Below are 17,578 nucleotides of genomic sequence, written 5' to 3' on the forward strand. Positions count from 1 at the left end.
TTGATGGCGTGAAGGGATTACTTTATGGAAAACAGCATGTAATTTGGATGAACAGAGATGAGTTTTCCATTTTTTAAATCAATGCCAGGAGAAGAACTTCAAGGGTCAAGCTAGAAGTTTAATACCTTCTAAGGCAGTCGCACTGAACACAATAGCGTTCCCTATGAAAAGCTTATGAGATGTGCATCTCCTATTCAGAGAGAGAGAAAAACCTCTGGGCTTTGAATGAGCGTGGAAATACATCCAGCACTGGGCCAATCCCCATCTCCCAGCAGATGTACAACCCATTCCCCTCACTACAAAAACCAGAGGAAGACTCTGGTAAGCGTGAACTCCTAAGAAACCCAAAGTAATTGCTTCCAATACGTCACAACTGAGGTCCCCGACTTTGCCTCATCTTGGAAAATATACAATCTGTTCACTCTGAAGAGCTTTGTGACTAAGGACACACACACACACACACACACACACACACACACACACACACACACACACACACACACACACACACACACACACACACACACACACACACACACACACACACACGCACGTATAAGGACTTAATGCTAAACTGTGGTGTTGGTTTTATTTTGCTTTTTATTGTTGTTCAAAATAATCAGATGAATAGGCACAATTTACAATTTTCTAACACTTTGCAGATAAAACGATTCAAACCAAGAAAAGCTGATAAGAGAAATAACATTTTTCTACAGCCTGGGAGGAGAAAATATGCTTTTTAATATATGGCTCTATTAAAACCTGGAAGTGTTTACACCACTTACACTCTCCTCTGACGTGGAAATAAGTTTGGCCAAACTGGTAATCAGATGTAAGCCAGCACGGCCGATCCCACAGTAATTTACTGTCACTGCTGTGCGGAGAGGGTTTAAATTGGCAGTAGGTAGAGCCTGGTGCTGGTTTAAATGGTTCCATATCAACATTTCAGTATTAGGTTTCTGCACTCAACGATATCTTCTAATATGCCGCTTCCTCATTTACATAAACAAGGACAGCAAAAGAAAATCCTACTTTATGTAATTTACTAAAATACATTTAAAGCAGACACTACCACACAATATAATAAAGCTGAGTAAAAATATGAATGTAAAACTTTATTATATTCCCTTTCGTAATGTCCTACAAGTTTATAATTTGAAAAGCAGGGACTTTTATCATTTCTCCGATTTCTGCCTGTCCTCCATCCTTCTGAGACCCAGAAATCAATCTCAGTGCGCCACATCGAAGGATGCAGAGGAGCTGTAACAGAGGATACACAGCTGTATCTTTTACCTTTGCTGCATGAAAGACGTGGCACACGGATATATTATAAAACAATGGCAGAGAGGGAACTCGTCTTTATTAAACAGGATCAAGCTTTCTGTTTTTATCCATTTCTCTGTGTGATGATGAAAAACGTGGATCATTGTGTCACATTGCACTCTGTTGTGAATTTAGTTGAAAGCGCCCTTAAATATCACACCGTTACACGTGAGGTCATGAAACAGAAACTGGGCAACATCTTACGACCGAAGATGCAGCGGATCAAACCTCGTATCTAACGAGGGTCTCTCATATTGTCAAACACGTGCTTCGACTCCTCTCTCCTGTTGGTGAGGGTGAGAGGAAGCAACTAGCAGCAATACCACAGAAAGTCTGACATTCAGAGATTTCAAGCAGCGCGATGTCGGCGGGTTCAGAGTTAAACTTTATTAAAATTTGAGGCGAGCGACTGAATCGACTATAATAACAGAACGATACTGCTGACTGACATATGAGGGAGTAAATGCATGAGACTGTTAGTCAAAGCAGCAGGTGATAAGCAAACTGCTCACTTTAAAATGTGCGTTTTATACTTTTGTGTTGGACGGGCAGTCTGTGGCCAGCAGTGATTATAGTTGTGTGCGTGTTGTGTCTCAGTTTCTCTGCAATTTCTCCACCAAAGCACTAGTTGGTGGTGGAGGTGGTGGAGAGCTTCAGGGTTTTTTTTTTTAAACAAACTAAACCAACATTAAATAAAACGGCAGAAAACTGTGCAGGTTCAAACTTCAGTAAATTTCCACCTCTGATCCATCAGGTCACAGCAGGGTTTTGCTCTGATAGCTGATGGGATCAAACTGACATCACCTTCTGGAAAGAGGCCAAGGTGAAACAGAGCAGGTTGTTTTTTTGTTACAGAAATCTGAAGAATCTTACTTTATCCTGACTGTCTTCAGACACGCATTACAATATTAAACCATATCTTGCACATGAAATCGACAGTCATGCCTTAAACCACCATGTCTGACCTCATCAGCACTCTCCTCTTTATAAGTGGAGCTGAATCAAACGGTGTGCTGTCAGGAGCAGCCAGACGGTTTCAGCCCTGTGAGCATCGTGGTGGTTATACTGACCTCTTGTGGCAGCTGTGGGTTATTTTGCTGCAGCTGCTGGATGAGTTTATCTTTCTCTGCTTGGCTGGAAAGAAGCTTCTTTAGCTGGATCTCCAGAGCTGCGACCAGAGCGTCTCTCTCCCTTCCTCCACGTTTCCATGGTTTGCTCCTTTTCAGCCAGCTGAGACTCCTGATGAAAGACATGAAAACATTCAAAACTAGAAGGACACTGAGCGCACGCCTTACCCACCCCAAATTTTCTGTACTGATACTACGAAGCAATAGAGGCCGCCCGGCGTTGGCATACTCCATCATAAATTACTAGATCACAAAGACTAGAAATTTATTTTATTGGCTTTTAATAACTGTAAATATGATTTTTTGTTTTTTATAAAGAATGAGATCCACATGAACAGATATACAGTGGTGTGAAAAGTGTTTGCCCCCTGCCTCATTTCCTGTTTTTTTGCATGTTTGTCACACTTAAGTGTTTCGGAACATCAAACCAATTTAAACAATAGTCAAGGACAACACAAGTAAACACAAAATGCAAGTTGTAAATGAAGGTGTTTATTAGTAAAGGTGAAAAAAAAATCCAAACCATCATGGCCCTGTGTGAAAAAGTGATTGCCCCCTAAACCTAATAACTGGTTGGGCCACCCTTAGCAGCAACAACTGCAACCAAGCGTCTGCGATAACTTGCAATGAGGCTTTTACAGCGTTCTGGAGGAATTTTGGCCCACTCATCTTTGCAGAATTGTCCTAATTCAGTTACGTTAGAGGGTTTTCGAGCATGAACGGCCTTTTTAAGGTCATACCACAACATCTCAATAGGATTCAGGTCAGGACTTTGGCTAGGCCACTCCAAAGTCTTCATTTTGTTTTTCTTCAGCCATTCAGTGGTGGACTTGCTGGTGTGTTTAGGATCATTGTCCTGCTGCAGAACCCAAGTACGTTTAAGCTTGAGTACACGAACAGATGGTCTGACATTCTCCCTCAGGATCTCTTGGTAGACAGCAGAATTCATAGTTCCATTTATCACAGCAAGGTCTTCCAGGTCCTGATGCAGCAAAACAGCCCAGACCATCACACTACCACCACCATATTTTACTGTTGGTATAATGTTCTTTTTCTGAAATGCAGTGTTCCTTTTACGCCAGATGTAATGGGACACACACCTTCCAAAGAGTTCCACTTTTGTCTCATCGGTCCACAGAATGTTGTCCCAAAAGTCTTGGGGATCATCAAGATGCGTTTTGGAAAAATTGAGACGAGCTTTAATGTTCTTTTTGCTCAGCAGTGGTTTTCTTCTTGGAACTCTGCCATGCAGGCCATTTTTGCTCAGTCTTTTTCTGATGGTGGAGGCATGAACGCTGACCTAACTGAGGCAAGTGAGGCCTGCAATTCTTTGGACGTTGTTGTGGGGTCTTTTGTGACCTCTTGGATGAGTCGTCGCTGCGCCCTTGGGGTAATTTTGGGCGGCCGGCCACTCCTGGGAAGGTTCACCACTGTTCCATGTCCTTCGCCATTTGTGGATAATGGCTCTCACTGTGGTTCGCTGGATTCCCAAAGCTTTGGAAATGGCTTTATAACCCTTTCCAGACTGATAGATCTCAATTACTTTCTTTCTCAATTGCTCCTGAATTTCTTTGGATCTCAGCATGATGTGTAGCTTTCAAGGATCTTCTGGTGGACCTTACTGTGTCAGGCAGCTCCTATTTAAGTGATGTCTTGATTGGGAACAGGTGTGGCAATAATCAGGCCTAGGTGTGGCTAGGGAAATTGAACTGTGGTGAAAAACCACTGTTATAGTATGTTTTAACAAGGGGGGCAATCACTTTTTCACACAGGGCCATGATGGTTTGGATTTTTTTTCACCTTTACTAATAAACACCTTCATTTACAACTTGCATTTTGTGTTTACTTGTGTTGTCCTCGACTATTGTTTAAATTGGTTTGATGTTCCGAAACACTTAAGTGTGACAAACATGCAAAAAAACAGGAAATGAGGCAGGGGGGCAAACACTTTTTCACACCACTGTATATAGTCTGGATATATTTGATTCATTTTATGCACCCTGGGAGCATCCTCTAAAAAACAAAATGAAAAACGAAACATTTGTCCAGGTATGAATTGTGTGTGTGTGAATTTTTGGGTACAGTTTTAGTTCACTTTGAATTACTGTGAGTATTTTTATTTAAAATAGAAAAAGACAATGAATTAAGTGTAGTAGCTGTTTATACTCAAGAACCAAATTTCATGGCGGCAGATGAAAAATTCACTGAAATATGAATTTTAAAATTTCTTGAATACTTGAGATGGGGATGTTTTTAATTTAGAAAAATTTTGTAACCTTGACCTTGAAAATGAGTTCTTGGGCCCTAAGAAATATTACCACAAAGTTTCATCAAATTTGGTTCAAAGCTTTAGACAAACGAGTGAAACCACCGATCAAAAGGAGCTCTGACTGCGGTGGTCATTTTAGGACGTTAGCTCTCGTTACCAAACTTCCACTCTAAGCTGGATTTCAGCTACAGGTTTAGGCCAGTTTAACATGTCATCGTCTTCTTACCAGCTGGCTCTGCAGCCGAGTGCAGCGCTCTCTGTCTTCTGCAAACTTCCTCATTTCTTGGTTCCTCTTGTCCTCTGCCTCTTTAGCCTGGCCAATCAGAGAGAGCTTCTCCTCCAGCCACTTCCTGCGTTCAGCCTGGTGCTTCTCCGAGGAACTCTACCACAAAAAAAAAAAAAAAAAAAAAAAACGAGAGATGCTCATGAAAATGCTTTTCTTAGCAAAACAGGTGGTAACCTTAAAATGCTACAATGATTTACTGGTTCTTTTAACACGTTAACACATTTATGTGCTTAAAAAACACGATTATTCGCACATCAACTTTTATTGTAAGAGGAACGTTGTTTTACTTCACAGGTGAAACGTCTGACCTGATAGGGAGGCACTGACAAAACGAACGTGGATCAGAAAACTGTGCAACACACACTCAGAAAGATGAATCCTATTAATGACAACAGCCCATACAGTCAGTTAAAGTTGATGTTGTAAAAAAAAAGTGTTACTGTTACTGCAAACCTCACACAAAGTCAAAGGTCCACCAACAGGAAGTCTTCTAAACTCAACCTTCCAGCCTTCCAGCTGGCAGACTGAAACACACTCTCATCTTGTGCTTTTGGTAACTTAACATCTATATTTAATGAGACACCTGTTAAAAATCCAAATACGTTCTGGCTCACTGACAATAAAATTAAACAGTCGTTAATGATTCGGCCGGCTCGACTTCTGAAGCTTGGAAAGACGTCAGGTTGGAATTTTTTGTACTTTGTTTCTTGTTGTTGTCGTCAGTCTGTTTGGGCTGAACATCATGCTTTATGCATGATGCAATAATAAAATGACAGTCGATCGCTGTGTCTCATACTAACGCTTCGTCTGGGACGCCTCGTAATATTGGGACAGTAGAACTATGTCAGGGGTCTCCTACAGTGACCCTCATATCAAACTGTCTTTACACTGTTTGGAAATCTGTGACGAGCAGCTCGAACTAGAATCATTTCACCTTCACACCAGAGACCGACAACACACAACAGCTCGACAACTTACAACAGTCGACACGTTTTAAAGCACACTTTACTTGGTTGTCAAGGTAACATTGTTGCTCAAGAGTCTAGGGAAATACATGCTGAAGACACAAAACATAGTTCCAGTAGCACATCAGTTACAATGTTGCAATTATAAAAATTATAAAATTGTAACCAATACCAATGAGGACAAACAAATTGATTATTTTTGTGATTATTTTATGGTTTGCTATGAGACTATCAGAGTCTGACCTCAGCATAAAAAATAAATAAATAATTCCTAGTATCTTCCTGCCAATGAGGCACAGCTGTTTAACACTAGTATCAGTACCTGGGATCAGTGGATACCCAAAGATAACATATCTGTATCATTAACAGGACTGAAAAAAAAACTGAATTACCTGCAAGCTTTTCTGAGCTTCAGCTGCTTCCTCTTTGGCCAGTTTGAGGTCATCTGATTGGCTGTTGCTGACCTGGTGATACGTGCTTCCACTGTCCCGCTTCAGCAGCAACTGTTTCAGTTTCTCCACCTCTGAAATGGTTCAAACCACAGAACACGACTGAAGACGGTGCAAAAAATAAATAAATAATGAAAGGAACTTTTTAAATCAGAGTCAGTTAAACTTATGGAAAACTGATGTGCTCAGTAAGTATCAGAGGGGGGGGTTAATCAGCTTCAGCTGCTTTGGTGTTCATGAAATTACCAACAGGTGCACTAGAGGGGCAACAATGAGACAACCCCCAAACAGGAATGGTTTACAGGTGGAGGACACTCACAGTTTCCCCTCCTCATCTTTTCTGACTGGTTTTCACTAGTTGTGCATTTGGCTAGGGTCAGAGTCACTGCTGGCAGCATGAGGTCATACCTGGACCCCACAGAGGCTGCACAGGTAGTCCAGCTCCTTCAGGATGGCACATCAATACGTGCCATTGCCAGAAGGTTTGCTGTGTCTCCCAGCACAGTCTCAGAGCATGGAGGAGACTCCAGGAGACAGACAGTTACTCTAGTTGGACAGGGTCAGAGAAGGTCCTTAACCCATCAGCAGGACCGGGATCTGCTCCTTTGTGTAGGAGGAACAGGATGAGCACTGCAGAGCTACAACATGACCTCCAGCAGCCGCTGGTGTGAATGTCTCTGACCACACAATCAGAAACTTCATGAGGGCGGCTTGAGGGCCCGACGCCCTCTAGTGGGCGCTGTGCTCACTGCCCGGCACCGTGGAGCCTGATTGGCATTTACCATAGAATAGCAGAATGGTCAGGCTGGTGTCCGGTGCTTTTTACAGATGACAGCAGGTTCACCCTAAACACATGGCAGTTATATCTGACAAGTCTAAAGGGGGGCATGGGGTGTACTAGACTACATTGATTTCAGGGCTTTAGAAACATTTTGCAGAAATAGATTCATATAAAATATAAATAAAATATTAATTTAAAAAAAAAAATATATAAAAAAAACCCCAAACACTTCTCTGTAGACCAGGAAAAATATGCAGAAATCAGTAAAACTCTGAGCCACTGACCTGAGGCTGTTGGGTTGGACACTGAATCATTAACATTAATATTTAACATGTGCACCGTCAGAACGTTGCATCAAAGCTCAGAGTAAACCTCGGCTCCGAGAACGGTGATACACTCGCTCCTTTAAAGGCTCATAAACACACATTCATTCATGCTATCATGCACACACACACACACACACGAACACACATCAAATCTCCCTCATCCAGGAGCTTCAACAGTACAAAGAGAGCATTTCAACAGGACAGAGTAAAGGCTGTTTTATTTAGCCTTAGTTTAGCTTGTATGTGTACCATCTTGCATTTCTCATTACTGTAAAGAGGTTTTCTTTAGAAAAAAACAGTGAGGACAGTTTTTTCTGACAGATGTTGCAGTTTCTAAAATGCAAACCAATGAGCAGTTCACTTTACAAGACCTGTGTTTATCTCTTTTGAATATTTATTATTGCTCATTAAAACAAAATTATTTCTTATCCAGTTACTCAACTGATCAATGGAATAATCTATATAATAATCAATTACTAAAATAATCAATAACTGCAGCCCTATTACTAACACATCAGTATATTCAGCATGACCCCCCCCCCCCCCGATCTGTTGTGTGTTTTTAAAGCGTTCCTTTCATTTTTTTGAGCAGTGTATGATTGTCAGTATAAGTCTGTGTACAGCTCTACAGTAACATGAGAGTGCACGAAGTCCTATGAAAAAGAGCTTCATGGGTTTTGCTCAGCAGGCAGAGAGCATCTATATTTACACTATAATTAAAACTATGAAAACTAGAAGCAGGTTAGGTTAAAGGTTAAGGTCTAAAGCAACAATGGCCAAAGAAATGAAGTTAAACTGGAGACGTCTCCATGTTAGAGACTCGAGGCAGTTTTCCTTTGTTCTCTGCACTACTGGTGTTTTGATTTTTTTGGCAATAATACATAATCACAATGAAATACACAATGATTACGTATCCTACGTGTCTGCCCTCACTGTGACCTAAAACTGTCCGATTACTGACTTGACTTGATTATTCATTAAAATCTTTGCTGTGATTTTAACCCAGTCTCAGTGTCTCAATTCATTTAATGTCTCATAAGCTTATGTGCTTTTTAACCCTTTTTTTTTTGCAGAGACGATTAGTCCAAGTTTCCCATGTTTCAAGTAAGTAAAATATATTTATATTGCACCTTTCAAGATATAAAACCAACAACTAAAAACAATAAAATGGAATGAACCACTATATATAAAAACATGAGCCTGCAGCTGCTTTTTTAATGAGTTCACTGAGCATATCCAAAGGGTGGGGGCCACGACTGCTGTCACCGTTAGCTGTTAGCCTAGATTTGGAAATCAATAACAAGCTGTAATCGGAGGTGTATAGGTGGGCGCTTCACGATACAGAGTGCTAAAGGTGAACGCCAGAACTTTGAAGTGAATTCAAAATCTGATGGGGAGCCGCTGCAGCGAGGCCAGCAGAGCTTTTACTGAGGCAGGTGAGAATGAGTTACAGCAGTCCAGAAGAACAATCTCCACTTCAGATTTAGACAAACGCGATGAAATTTACTAATATTTCTCTGCTCTTTTTTAATTCAAACAATAAAATCTGCCTTCTTCTCAGTGACATTTTTCCAACTCCTGCTTCTTACCGCTGGAGAGCTCCTGGATGAGGTTCAGCTTGTCCTCCAGGACCTGCTCCATCTGCTCCTGCGTGTCCTCCTGCTCTGTCAGTGCCAACGCATGCCCTCCATCACGCGCTCCTTGGCTTCAAGCTCTACAAATGACCAAACACAGAGAAAAAGTTCAGCTTTACACCCTGTATGATATGTGTTGATCTCTGAGGGAGGTGTTCCCCATGTTCTCGGGGTCCTCAGCAGGTCATTGGCCAGCTGCAGGTTAACGAGGACCGATTCAGCTTTGCACGGTCGCAGCTCAAAATATTCTTACTGTGAGCATATGAAGCTTTGGCCATATTTAATACGAACATCCACAGACAAAAAAAGTATGTGTGTTAGTGCAGATTAGATTTTGGTGGTTTTATGATATAGTATTATCATCATCACTTTTGCATAGTCAGCATTTATCATATTTTGAATTTAACTATATATCCATCAGCCCATCCATGTTCTTCCACTTATCCAAATTAAATTAAGACAGCTGGTTCATGACAGGTTCCCACCTTGTTGGATTTATAGTATAAATTCCATTCTGTTTATTATGAATTATCATATCTTCTGTTTGTATATTTTCTATAAGTTGTTTTATGTACATATGATACTGTTGTTTTTATGTTTGAAATGGAAACACGTGGTGACATTTTTTACAAAGGAAGTTGTAGTTACTGTACCTGCAGGCTGTTTCAAGCATGCAGAACACACACAGGATACGTGTCTCATATACGCCATGTTACGTATGCACATTCCACAGTATACTTACTACCATATATGGTAAGGAAAAAGCCAAGAATGTTGTTTATTACATGCTGTAAACTGCGTTTGGTGTAACCCACGTGATCTTATTGTGAAAGTCCGAATAAAAGCGCTGCACAGGAAGCCGTCCTTTGGGACAGATCACTTCTACTCAGCCGCGAGTTGAGTTCAAGGAACGGATCTCCTCCTTGCGCAAGTTTGAAAAGAGTTGTGCGTTTGTTGTCATAAAGGAAACCTGAAATTTCTTCCACTGCATTTAATACTTGCACAAACATTTAAAGACACCCGTGAAGTCTTAATTCTTCTTTTTTCACTTTAAGTTAAAAACTAAATTGGTTAGAAGGTGGAGCGTCTGCATCAGGTCGAGGACGAGTTACTGCTGCAAGTGGAGGAGTCTTATTCACGAATGAGGGGAGAGACAGGGTTAGAGACAGGGTTAGAGACAGGGTGAGGACCTCTGTCATTCAGAAGGGGCTCAGAATAGAGCTGCGACTCCTCTGCAGACTTCTAACTAGGATGCCTCTCAAACACCTCCCAAGTGTTCCAGGCATGTCCCACTGGGAGGAGGCCCCAGGACACACTGGAGAGACTGCACCTCTTCACTGGCTTGGGAACACCTTGATGTTCTGCTGGAAGACCTGGAGGACGTTCCTGGGAAGCACATCTCTCCTCGACACAGATAAGTGTCAGAAAATAGATGGATGGGGGATGGATTTAAAATTAAGGATAGTAAGTTAAACGCACTCTGGAAGCTTGTGTTTTCTTAGACTCTTTAGGACCAAAATCAAATATAATACACAGATATGGTGATTAAATGAAACGTGTCTTTTACCTTTACAGGCCTGCTGGTACAGCTGGACTGTCTGATCAGACTTCGCATTAGACGATTGGTCCTGGAGAGACAAACAAAAGGTCACCCAAAGAGGAAGTAATCATGATTGTAGTTACAATATCATCATATGCATTAGTCACATGATATCGATATTTCATTTTTAAAAATCACTTTTATCTTCCTCCCCTAAAACAATGAGTAACGTCTGCCAATTGAAGCAGATCATCTCACCGCTCTGAGCTGCTGGATGCTTCTGTCTCTGCTGGACACGTCAGCCTGAAGCTGCTTCTTGGCCTTCTCCACGTCGGAGAGTTTCTGCCTCAGAGCTTTTTCCTCTTCTCTCTCGCTGAAATCTTCAGAGAGAAAGTAAAGATTGGCCACATCTCAGTGAGATGGAAACATGTACTCAATATTAAGGCTGGCTCAGCACTGAAGATTTATATTATAGTTATGATTTAAAAAAGAAAGAAAAGAAAGTTTATAGGGTACAGTTTAGAGGGTAATTTAAGATTTTTTAAGAGCTTAATTTCGTAGTATTATGAATTCACACTTCACCGAGTGACAGTAACATACCGGACTGCTGTGCTGTTATCGCTATTTTTCCACACAGAAAACAGCATGGGAGGATTCTGAGTACTTCACTGTGAATGAGTTTAACTGTGATTCAGAGCTCTTCTGCTTTGGGTTATACCATCTGAACTGGAGCGTGAACGGGAGTCCAGCGTAGTGTAGCGGCACAAAACGTGTTATGTATGAAATGTTTGTGGTGACATGACTATAAACATTTCAGACTCCTCCAAACCAAATTTTAGGTCCATTTAAGACCTGCTGACCTGACCAGACTGTGCGTCAAATGTTTTCAGAAGGTTTGTGTTTTTACTGTAATGACTATTCTGATACTCCTACATGTAAATCTTGCTTCTGGCCCTAAATACAATAATATGCTGTTATAATAAAGTCAGTGAACAAGTGTGAAGTTTGATGGGTCCAGCTCGAACATGCTTGAAGATGCATCTGTGCTGTGAATTTGAACACCAGTTCAAGTGAGATCGTTCTTAAGTTACCAGGTTATTAAGATTTTCAGAAAACGTGACCTCTGACCTTTACCTTTAGATCAAGGTCACCAAGATTCAAAGTTGTCCCAAGATTTTTAGTGAATCTGAACACCCCGGGTCCCATTGTTCTTGAGGACATTAAAGTTTTTGTGGAACAGACGTGGCGGCGCTTATGAGAACAGCTCGATTGTTCTTGAAACAGACGAACTAAAAAAAAATAGTTAGAAAATGTAAATTACAATAACTCTGCTGTAAACAGATAAACTGGGTTGAAAGCCGCAGTAAACTGTAATAGAAGTGAAGTGCGTGAGGAGCAGGCTTCGCTATGCTAACATTTAATAATGGGCGTACCTCCTTCTGGACCTGCTGGATCTGCTTCTTGTAATCAGCCAGCTTCTCTCTGAGGTCTGAGGAGTCGTCCTCCTTCCGCTGAAGGTCGACGTTGAGGCTCTTCAACTTTTCCGAGTCCTGCTTGGCATTTTCCTTTAGTCTGAGAGAGATAGAGACAAACAGGAAGATAAAGGGAAATGATTTCTCACAATGGCAAATAAACACAGCCTAATAAACAAATGACAAAACGAGGTACTACAGAGAGAGTGCGTCTCATGCTTTATTGTTTTTATCCTTGACAGATTAGAGAGGACCGTAAACTCCAGGTTAGCAGGCCTTTAACGGTGTTTGTGAACAGTCCTTTTGTCACTCTGCTCACATCAGGACAACACTGTACTGCACTTTGCCATCATGTATTAGCAATTTGGACACTTAACATCATTAATGCGTCTGATATAAAAATTCTCCCTTGTGTAAAGAGAGGAAAACTTAACAGAAATCTGACAGAAGCCCTCAGTGCTATCCAATATTAGAGAAAGAGTCTGACACCAACACATCCATCAGTGCATCAGTGTTCAATAAATAGAAACCAATGAACAAAAGAGGTTTACAAACATTAATTTTGTTCCATGTCAACAATGTTTCTATGGCTCTATTTAAAACCTCTTTGGTGGGGGTCCCAAATATTCCTCTATGGTATACTGTCCATTTAAAGCTGTAGATGTATGTATGGATGAATAAATACTGTCTGTAAGTGGAGATGTGCTAATCCAAGACTTGGACTGGATTTTGGTCCAAATTTGACCTGAAAAGCTGCATCAGATATCAGTGACAATGAGCCGATCTATGATCTGATCCATTCAGCTGTTTTTACACCACTAAACATACAATAATCAAACACAGGCACATGAAAAACACTAAAGAAACTGCATAAACTGTTGAAGCATGATTTTAGGGGCTCTGGTAGAAGTTTTGTTGGGGGAAGAGGAACAATGTTGTGTCTTGTGTCGCTCAGTAACAGCATTTAAGGCCTGGCTGCTGCTTTTCTGCTGTTTATTATTATTTTAGGAGTTAGAACCTAAACCGAAACAAAAGAACTCTGATTTAATATCAATAACATTCAGAGCTAACACGCCGGCTCTGAGTCATTACAGCAGTACTCTCAGCTCTGGGCTGACGAGCACTCAGTTTAAAGCTCCTGGACTTACGATTTACTCTTGAAGATAAAACTAATAATCAGTGTGATTTATAAAGCGTGTGTTGTAACAGTGATTTGGATAAGTGGATTTTGGAGAGTCAGGCTGAGTGTGGAGATATTTTACACTCAGTGTTGAAAATGTCAGCCAGCTGTTGACCAGGGACTGATGGAGCTATAATCCTGAGCCAAATATAACATGAAAAAAACTCTGTTTCACTGGACTTGACGAGTGAGAGCACATGATGATTTAACAGCTACAGGCCCCACTTTCCAATTACTTTAAAGATATTATCCCCCTGCCTCAGACACGACGAGTTACCTGCTGATCTCCTCCTCTCTCTTCTTTAGCTCGGCGTCCTTCTGATCGATGGCCTCGTGCGCCACCGCCAGCAGCTCTCGGCGCCTTTCCACCTCCCTGTGTCGGGCCTCCTGAACAGCTTGGCACTCTTCCTCCTCATGCCGTTCCTGAGCCTCCTGCAAACTCTTCTTCAGAGATGTCACCTGTGCTTCCTTTTCCAGCAGCTCTTTCTGCAGCTCTGCTAGCTTCTCCTCCATCTGACTGTCCTTTTCTTCCAGCGCCCCCTCGGCCTGTGAGGAGGCTAGCTGAGCTTCAGCTTTGCAGGAAGACTCCTTAGTTTTCTCCATATTGGAAACCTTGTCCCTCAGTGATGCAACCTCAGTCTGGAGATCAGAGTTCAGCCTCTTGAGATCTTCAGCCTCTGAGTGAAACCGGGCTTCCTCTACTTCAGTCCTAAGCTTCTCTGCAGCTCGCTCCTGCTCGCTGAGCTTCTGTTGAGATCATCTATGAGTTTGCTGGAAGCGGCTTTTGTTCACTCAGTCTGTGTTTTAACTCTTCCAGCTGCTGCAGTGATGATGCTTCTTGGTCTCGCAGCCTCTGTTGAGCTGCTCTGCCTGCCTTTCTGAGGCCTCCGTTTGCTGCTTGAGTTTTCCTCTCAGATCTTCCACTTCCTCTCTGGAAGCCTGTTTTTGGTGCTCGAGCTGAGATCGGAGTTCATCCAGTGGTGGCTGCGACATCTCTTCTTGGGCCTAAGTTTCTTTTTCAGTTCCCAACTTCCTGTTTTGAAGCTGCCTCCTCTGAATCAACTGCTCCATCTGCTGGTCCAAGACCAGCTGTTTGTGTGCCAGCTGCTGTTTACCTCAGCCAGCTCGTGCTTCAGATCCAGCACTTCTCTGTGCTCGCTCTCATTTTTCCCGTCTTCCTCAGCCAGACTCTTCTCAAGCTCAGACACTCGCTCTTGCAGGTTCTCATTATCACGACCACATGACACCGCGGACGCGTGCAGTTCCTGCTTCAGTCTTTCGACTTCCTGTGTCAGAGTCTGGGTCTGGGAGCATTTCTCCTGGATCACCTTGGCTTGTTCCTCAGCTGTGCCTGAGCAGCTTGCAGCTGGATAAAGGCTTGTTCGCTCGCCCTGTGCTGCTGGTCACCTGTGATGTTTTCACATATCAGTTTCTTTAAATCGTAAAAGTACCCAAATGCAACAGAAAATTAAATTTCATATAAATGACAGATTATTATTTTGAAGGTAAAAATTTACACTCTAAATGCCCTTCACTCAACAAATTAATCAAAAAAGAAATTAACTAAAAAGCATGATATAAAAAAAGTAGAAAAATCCAAAGAAATAAAATAATAATAAACAAAGTATAAGATACAATAGAAAATTAAGGAAAATAAATAAATGCAACTGAATTAAATCACCTTTAATGAGATATCAAATTTATTTTGAGTCATTTATTGATTTATTTTGGGTTTGGGGGGCAGTTTCAAAATCCGCCAAAGTTTAAACTATCAAACTTAAGGATGACGGATTTAAATTTTGTCCTGGTTAAATTTTCAGATAAAAATCATACCTGCTGTTCTGCAGCTTCCAGTTTCACGGTCAGCTCTCTTAATTCTTGTCGGAGTGCGTCTCCCTCATCCTGCCTCTTTGCTCTCTCCTCGGCCAGCCTGCTCATCCCTTTCCTCTCCGCCTCCTCTCTGCAACTCTTCTCCTCCCTGAGAGCAGCCAGTGCTTCCTCCCAGCCTTGCTTCTCTTTTGCAAGTGCTGCGACAGCCTCCTCCTTGCTCTCCTCTCAGCTTCCACGGCTGCCATTGCTTTCTCTTTGTCTTTCCTCTCTTCTGCAAGGGATTCCAGCATCTTCTCTTCACTTCGCTTTAATTCGACCAGCGCTGCGATGGCCTCATCTTTGTTTTCCTCTCTTCCTCCACAGATGCTAATGTCTCCTGTTTTCCAAAGTCTGACCACTCCAGAGCAGAGAGGGCATCATCTCTGGCTCTAAGCTCCTTCTCGAGAGCTGTCAAAGCCTCCTGGGTGATACAAGTATTGGTTAATACCAATAGTGAAAAGTCTGGAAGTGGTTTATAACATGTTCTCTAAGCCAGCCATGAGCAGAGGGTTGTACATCACTCCACTGTAGACATTTCTATTTTTAATAGAAATTTTTTGAAAGGGCTGCAAAAACTGGAGAGAAAAACTAAGCTCCAAGTTTTCTGCAGACTGACTAAATCTGCGGACGGTTTCACCAACCTAAATATATAATTATTAACCATTTAAAAAGTTCCCACTAGGAGCAGAATAAACAATGACAGCATCAAAGTGGGAGCCTAACAGTGTTAACCCATCTACAGTAAACGAGTGTAATTTATATTGTGTCTGTACTCCCATCAAGAACAACTGAGCTGCTCATGCCTGACGTGGAGCTAATAAATCCTGAACAGTAGGAGGAGTGAAGTCTAAATATGGACTGTCAGAGCTATGAAGACATTTGCAATTTTTCTTATCTAACAGAATGCTAGTTATAACATGAGCACAATGAGTAGGCTAGGCAGGTCTTAAAGACCTGGATGACCTCTAACTTCCTGCTCCTACATTCAGATAAACGTTGTACTCTGCTCTAAAAATCTCACAAACATGGTGTCTACTCTGGATGGTGTTACCTTGGCCTCCAGCAACACAGAGGAATCTTGGAGTCATTTTGACCAGGATATGTTTTGAATGCACATATTAAACAAATGTGCGTGACTGCTTTCTTGCATTTACGTAATAACCTTCCTTTGGATCAGGAGACCCTGAGCCAGCTCTCAGTTATGCTGCAATAGGCTAAGATGGGATGCTTCCCATGAAGCACTAGGTGTGTTCTTCTTCACTCACCTCTTCTCATTCCACGTTTTATACCACACTACTGTATTTAACCATGAGTAATTATTAAACTCAGGTTCTCTTCCATAGTGTGTCTTTTGTCCGTCTCCCTCTGCTCTTTTCTCACCCTCAACTGCAGATGACTGCCCCTCCCTGAGCCTGGATCTGCTGGAGTTTTTCCTTCCCACTGTGACCAAGTGCTTGCTCATATGAATCCGTGTGATTGTTGGGGTTTATTTCTAATACTGTAGAGTCTTTACCTTACATTATAAAGGTCCTGGAGGTGACTGTTGTGAATTGACACTATATAAATAAAACTGAATTGAATTGCACCTCTTCCTGTTCATGTGCTCCTCTGCTGAGGATTCTCACCTGCAGCTGCTCTTTCTCACGTGAGCTCTTCTCTTCAACCTGCTCTGCCGTCCTCTGCAGGTCCGCCACTTGGCTCTCTAGGCGGGAACCTCTGTCGACTTCTCTTGGAGCTCACAGAGAAGTGTCCTTTTCTCCTCATCTTCTCTGGCTTTACCAGGTCAATGAAAACAGAAAAAGGAACAACTGGTAAATTATCAGCAGCTTTCAGTGCACTTCGAGCGAACACCAAATTTGTCAGAAACTAAATTATGACATGGCTGAACTGATCCAGAAAGGTGTACTGGATCCAACAGATAATATTTTGTAGGCCATGTGTTCATGCCGATGGATCTGTTTCGCTCCACTAAAGCCACCTGTTAAATTGGTATTTTTCCTTCTCTAAGGTCTGCACTGTGATAACTTAATAATCCACTAATGTGGATTTGTGTTTTCTGTCTTCTTTTTACCATTGAACTTGTGAGCCAGCAGCTCCTGGGCTTTCTGCTGCTGCTCATTCAGTTCCAGCTCAGCATCACTTCTTCTGCCCGAGGCCCTGAACGGCCTGGATCTACACTTATACAAGCAGCCTGCGGGAATTTCTTTGTTCCTGCCAGTTCAGAGGAGCAGGAGTCAAGACATTGGTCCTGCGGGAGAAAAGAAAAAGCAAAGAGTCCTTATTCAGTGACATTACACTTACTGAAGCAGTGATAGCAACACACACTGTATCCCATATACATGCACATACACAAAAAT

The 17,578-nt window shown here is 42.0% G+C and overlaps 1 protein-coding gene across 1 annotated transcript in view; it reads right to left on the reverse strand.

Moving 5' to 3' along the window:
• The window catches only part of kif20ba (kinesin family member 20Ba), a 63,512-nt gene that overhangs the window by 35,432 nt on the left and 10,502 nt on the right, over positions 1-17,578 (reverse strand). Inside the window, 22 exon segments of the mRNA XM_030748610.1 lie at positions 2,394-2,516; positions 2,518-2,562; positions 4,946-5,101; positions 6,363-6,493; positions 9,116-9,202; positions 9,205-9,240; positions 10,728-10,788; positions 10,959-11,069; positions 12,116-12,272; positions 13,630-14,104; positions 14,107-14,130; positions 14,133-14,210; positions 14,213-14,467; positions 14,470-14,697; positions 14,700-14,761; positions 15,184-15,400; positions 15,403-15,525; positions 15,528-15,642; positions 16,847-16,935; positions 16,938-16,994; positions 17,293-17,359; positions 17,362-17,469. Coding sequence (XP_030604470.1) covers positions 2,394-2,516; positions 2,518-2,562; positions 4,946-5,101; positions 6,363-6,493; positions 9,116-9,202; positions 9,205-9,240; positions 10,728-10,788; positions 10,959-11,069; positions 12,116-12,272; positions 13,630-14,104; positions 14,107-14,130; positions 14,133-14,210; positions 14,213-14,467; positions 14,470-14,697; positions 14,700-14,761; positions 15,184-15,400; positions 15,403-15,525; positions 15,528-15,642; positions 16,847-16,935; positions 16,938-16,994; positions 17,293-17,359; positions 17,362-17,469 — 2,805 coding nt within the window.

The sequence above is a fragment of the Archocentrus centrarchus genome, chromosome 15, assembly GCF_007364275.1.
Source record: "Archocentrus centrarchus isolate MPI-CPG fArcCen1 chromosome 15, fArcCen1, whole genome shotgun sequence".
In the NCBI taxonomy this organism is placed as follows: Eukaryota; Metazoa; Chordata; class Actinopteri; order Cichliformes; family Cichlidae; genus Archocentrus; species Archocentrus centrarchus.